Here is a 5,053-nt window from a genome sequence, read left to right as displayed (position 1 = left end):
GGGCAAAGTGGCCCTCACCAATTCTTGCTTGTCCTCCCTCCCTATGTTTACCATGGGCTTTTTTAGACTTTCCAAAGGAACTCATGCGGGATTTGATAAACATAGAGGTGCTTTTTTCTAGAATTCGGCTGAGAACAAGTGAAAGTACAGACTGGTTAAATGGGACATCATTTGCAAACCTAAAAGCCTAGGGGGCTCAGGATTCTTAACACTCAGGCGACGAACATTTGTCTTATTGTTAAATGGTGGTGGAGAATCATGACGACTAGTCCGGATGCGCTGTGGCTTCGGGTCCTAAGAGCTAAATACTTCCCTAACGGCAGTCCTATGTTTGCTACATCTAATGGCGCCTCCCAGTTCTGGGTGGACATTGTCAAGGTTCGGGATGTATTTCATGCCCACGTCAAGTTTGTGGTCAATAATGGTGCCTCGACTCGCTTCTGGCTGGACAGGTGGACTGGGGACGCCCCCTTGGCGTCCTCTTTCCCAGTGCTATTTTCCTATTGTTCTAACCCTGAGATTTCAATCTCTAAGCTTTCACTTGATGGTTGGGACCTGGGTTTTCGGAGAACCCTTTCTCCTGAAGAGTTAGGCGACTGACACCGTCTCGCTGCCTTGTTCCATGTGCTCTCGGAGGAGGCGGACTCTGTTTCTTGGCCCCATTCGCCCTCGGGGAAGTTCTCGGTCAAATCTCTGTACAGTCGTGTTATCGCTGCCTCTGCCGCATCGAGGTTCAAGTGTATCTGGTCCGCCGGGATCCCCCCTAAGATTAAAATTTTCCTCTGGCAGGCCTTTCGGGGCCGACTCCCCTCGGCTGACCAGATTCAGAAAAGAAACGGGCCTGGCTCCGCTTTTTGTTCTCTATGCTTCTCCCTCGAAGACACTAACCATATTTTCTTTAAGTGCGATCTGGCTTTGCTGATATGGGGTTGTGTCCGGTCTTGGTATTCGAGCTCTTGGTCTCCTGGTAACTTTGCTGATGTTCGAGCTATTTCGAATGGTCTGAATGGCCAGGCTAGGAGACTGTTTTGGACCGGGATGGGTGCTCTCTGCTGGGCTCTTTGGACTACTCAGAACAAATTTACTATTGAGGACGTCTTCCCTAACAAGCCTGCTGATGTTTTGTTCAAAATGTCTATATTCTTGCAACAGTGGAAATTATTGACTAAGGAGGAGGATCATGACGGGCTGGAGAGGCTGATCACCAAAGTTCGGGTGTTTGCCAATTTGCTATCCTTCCCAACCGATGATGTCTCGTCGTAGTTGTCGATTCTTTTGTCGCGTAGGTGGTGGCCTGCGTGCCCCTTTATCTCATTTGGGCCTGCGTGCCACCTTAAAACTCTTGTGTGTCTTCTCTCTGGTTTGGTTGTGAGACTTGATTGGTGTGGATCTTTGTTGATCCTATACTCGTTCGTATGGCTTTATCTATAAAGTCGGGCAACCGCCTTTTTAAAAAAAAAAAATATGTTTGACGTTGTCCTCAACAGAAAATGGCTGGTCCTGCAGGGCGAGCCTCGGCCGTCGGTCCGACGTCCATAGCCTGTGTTGCACTGCAAGCCACACAAATACTGCACGGAATAGTAATTCATGCAACTTGTGCATAGCAAAAATGGAAACGAAAAAAAGAGGACTCTGCTTTTTCCCTGGCCTCAACATCTATCCGTTGGCTTGTTGATGACATGGACGTGCAAGGAGCCAAGGACTGCGGGTGCAAGGACGTGCAAGGACTGCGGGTGCTCGAATCTTTCAGCTGACACGTTTACGCGCGTCGATCGCGCTGGAGTAGTTTACAACACGCCACACGCCATGGCGCGCGACTTGGAGGCCGCGGCACTCCTCGCCGCTGTGGCGATCTTGTTTATCTAGAGCAGAATTTCGCGGCAGGCGGTCGTCACTCGTCAGCGCAGTGCGAGAGAGACGCCACTCCCCTTCCCTTCGCTAATGGCGTCATCGGAGGGACGTCGTCGTCGGCGGGGCAAAAAGAGCAAGGCCAAAAAGAAGAAGAAAGAGGCCGGACCGACGATCGTGCAGGACCTCCCCGACCATCTCTTCGAGCTCATCCTCGTCCGCCTCGGCCCGTCCCCATGCCTCGTCCGCGCCGCGGCCGCCTGCAAGCGGTGGTGCCGCGTCGTCGGGAACCCCGGCTTCTTCGCCCGCTTCGGCCCGGTCCACGCGCAGGCGCCGTACGTCGGCGACTACCACACCGTGCAGGGGGGACAACCCCTCTTCGTCCCCTCCTCGCCGGTCGTCGTCGACCGCAGCCGCTTCTCCCTCGAGTTCCTCCCGGAGAGCGGATCGTGGGAGATCGCCGACAGCCGCGGCAGCCTCCTCCTCCTCACCAAGAAGAGGGCGCCGCAGAGCTGGCGCGACTACTCTCGCTGTGTTCGCCACTACCCCGACCTTATGGTATGCGAGCCGCTCACCGGACTCTACCAGAGAATCCTCTGGCCGGAGGATCTGGACGGAATTGGCCGCCTTGGCGTGTTCCTGCTTAACGGCGACGACGCGGGCCGCCGCGTCAGCACGTCCAACTTCAGGGTCCTAGCGGCCGTCGACGAAACCGTGGCATGTGTGTTCTCCACGGGCAGCGAGGGCGGCTGGCGCATTATTTACAGCGAGATCACCAGCCACGTCGAGCTCCCAAAGCTCGGCCCCGAAAATTTCGTAGGGCGTGCAAACGGCACTCTGTACTGGGGAATTGACGGATGCGCCACCGCCGTTCTTGCTCTTGACGAGACCACGGCGGAGTTCTCGATCGCCGCATTCCCGGAGAACGTCTGGGGGCCGTCCCACATACGGACCTCGCGGATCGTCGGCGGCGAGGACGGCACGCTGCGCGTCATCCGCCTCATAGGCAACGACCTCAAGGTCTTCGCCAAGCGGCATGCGGGCAGTGACGAGGATGAGTGGTTGCTGGAGATGCACCTGAGGTTGCCGGAGGCCACCCTTGGGCTGCCGGGGCGCGAGGAGCACTTTTTCCGGCAACAAGCCATGATTGTTGCGGCGAATACCAGATACGTCCTGCTGACACCGAGCGAGAAATCGTGGTTGTTCTCTGTTGAGCTTGATACAATGCGAGTAGAGAGCAAACACGAGAGAAACAAGTACGCCGGAGAGGCGTACCCGTGCAAGTTGCCATGGCCGCCAGCCTTGGCTGATCATGGCAGGGAAAGGAGGTGATGATGATGCCTGATTGTCATGGCTGCCGACTTTGTCTCATCATAGCAGAGAGGAGGTGATAACGTCCCTGATCGTCTATCAAACTTTCAAAAGGTTATCCGTTTCGGCGTATCTGGAACAGATTTGTACTATTTGTAGAAAAAAAAATCCGTACCGTGTTTTTTGCTTCACTCTGTTCTTGCGTGTGCCTCTCTTGGACTCCTTCCTCATGCTCCCCCCGCCATTATATTGAACAGCGGCTAATTAGGGATTTGGAATAGAAAATGTTTATAAATAATTCGTGCTTATTTTTTGACTGGACACTGTTTTAGGCCAGTCGATTTCTTATTGGGCTGAAACCCATTTCGTATTGCCTGTTTATAGGCCGTGCTGCCTCTTTTTTCTGTTTGTAACTTTGTATGCATTTTTTGCTTCTCTTTTTTAGTCGGTTTATAGGGGTATATTCAGGATGTTGAATGAGTGTAAAATGTATACGTGCAATTACTATATAACATGTGTATAAATTGTATTAGAGTGGAAAAATTATACTACTATATGTTTATTCTCTATACTCCATCCGTTTCTTTTTAGTTCACATATAAGATCTGTCTTAAGTCAAGCGTAGTAAAGTTTGACTGAGATTGTTAGAAAAATATCAACATTTCATAATATAAAATTGACATCATTAGATGCATTATTGAATTAAATTTCATATTGTATATGTCTAGGATTGTAATGTTGATAATTTTGTATATAAATTTAGTCAAACTTTAGGAAGTTTGACTTAAGATAAATGTTATATGCGAAGTAAAATGAAACGGAGGGTGTACGTATTAAAAAGTGCAATGTTGCGCAGAAGTTTTTTAAATTGTTTATTTCATTTTCCTTTCTCCTTAAAGGGTAATACTAAGGCACTAATTCATTCTACGTATTTATTTTCTTAAGTTTTTGTATCATTTTCTTTCTTCCATAAGGGCAGGTCCGTTCCGGACACATGTGCAAGGTGTTTGACCGAACAGGGCCCCCAAGTTCGGAGGGCCCTCAAATTCTAGCTAATGGCGTATTTAGCCATAACTAATCTTCCCTTGAAAAAGGCATGACTAATCAAGGCATCGAGTAAATACCGCGTAGGAATCTGCAATAAAATTACTGTGAAGACCCCATATCACACGCGTCTCATCCTCTTCTCTCTCTAATCTCTTTCTCTTCCAGCTTAGATCCCTTTCTCATTTCCATGATCCAATCATACTATGGCAGCTCCCGATTCTACTCTCATGGATTAATTCACTCACATTTTCCCAAAACAATTTGTTGATTCAATAAATATGTATCCTCTACTTGGTGTCTTCCCCACTCAATTTTCACATCTCTCGTCTACTATTTGTTAGGTCAAGGTCCTCATTTTTTAGTTGGTACCAAGCCTCCATTTTCTCGGATACGACCCAGACACATGAGCAAGGTGTTCAACCGAATAGGGCCCCCGAGTTAGGAGGGCCCTCAATTTTCTAGCTAATGGCTTGTTTAGCCATGACTAATCTTCCCTCAAAAAAGGCATGGCTAATCAACGCATTGAGTAAATACTGCCTAGGAATCCGCAACAAAATTACTGCGAAGGCCCCATATCATGCACGTCTCATCCTCTTCTCTCTCTATCACTTGCTCTTCCAGCGTAGATCCCTTTCTCATTCCCATGATCCAATCATACTATGGCAGCTCCCAATTCTATTCCCATGGATTAATTCACTCACATTTCCCCAAAGCAATCTATTGATTCAATAAATATGTACAGTCTACTTATTTGGTGTCTTCTTCACTCGGTTTTTCACATCTCTCATCTACTATTTGTAGGTCGAGGGCCTCATTTTTTAATTGATAATGGGCCTTTTTTCTTTGA

At 48.9% G+C, this 5,053-nt stretch overlaps 1 protein-coding gene across 1 annotated transcript; it reads left to right on the top strand.

Annotated features, from left to right (window-relative positions):
- The first annotated feature begins 1,893 nt into the window (after positions 1-1,893).
- Positions 1,894-3,363, top strand: LOC119350501. Its single transcript, XM_037618305.1, has one exon. It carries the CDS (start codon positions 1,942-1,944, stop codon positions 3,178-3,180), a length of 1,239 nt encoding a protein of 412 aa, XP_037474202.1. The 5' UTR covers positions 1,894-1,941; the 3' UTR covers positions 3,181-3,363.
- The last annotated feature ends 1,690 nt before the right edge of the window (positions 3,364-5,053 follow it).

Source organism: Triticum dicoccoides, chromosome 1B (assembly GCF_002162155.2).
Source record: "Triticum dicoccoides isolate Atlit2015 ecotype Zavitan chromosome 1B, WEW_v2.0, whole genome shotgun sequence".
Classification (NCBI taxonomy): Eukaryota; Viridiplantae; Streptophyta; class Magnoliopsida; order Poales; family Poaceae; genus Triticum; species Triticum dicoccoides.
Note: the sequence above shows the minus strand (reverse complement) of the source record. Positions and strands in the feature narration are given on the sequence as shown.

Coding starts and splice junctions, on each gene's coding strand:
- LOC119350501 (XM_037618305.1), top strand. CDS start 1,942: ATGGCGTCATCGGAGGGACGTCGTCGTCGGCGGGGCAAAAAGAGCAAG.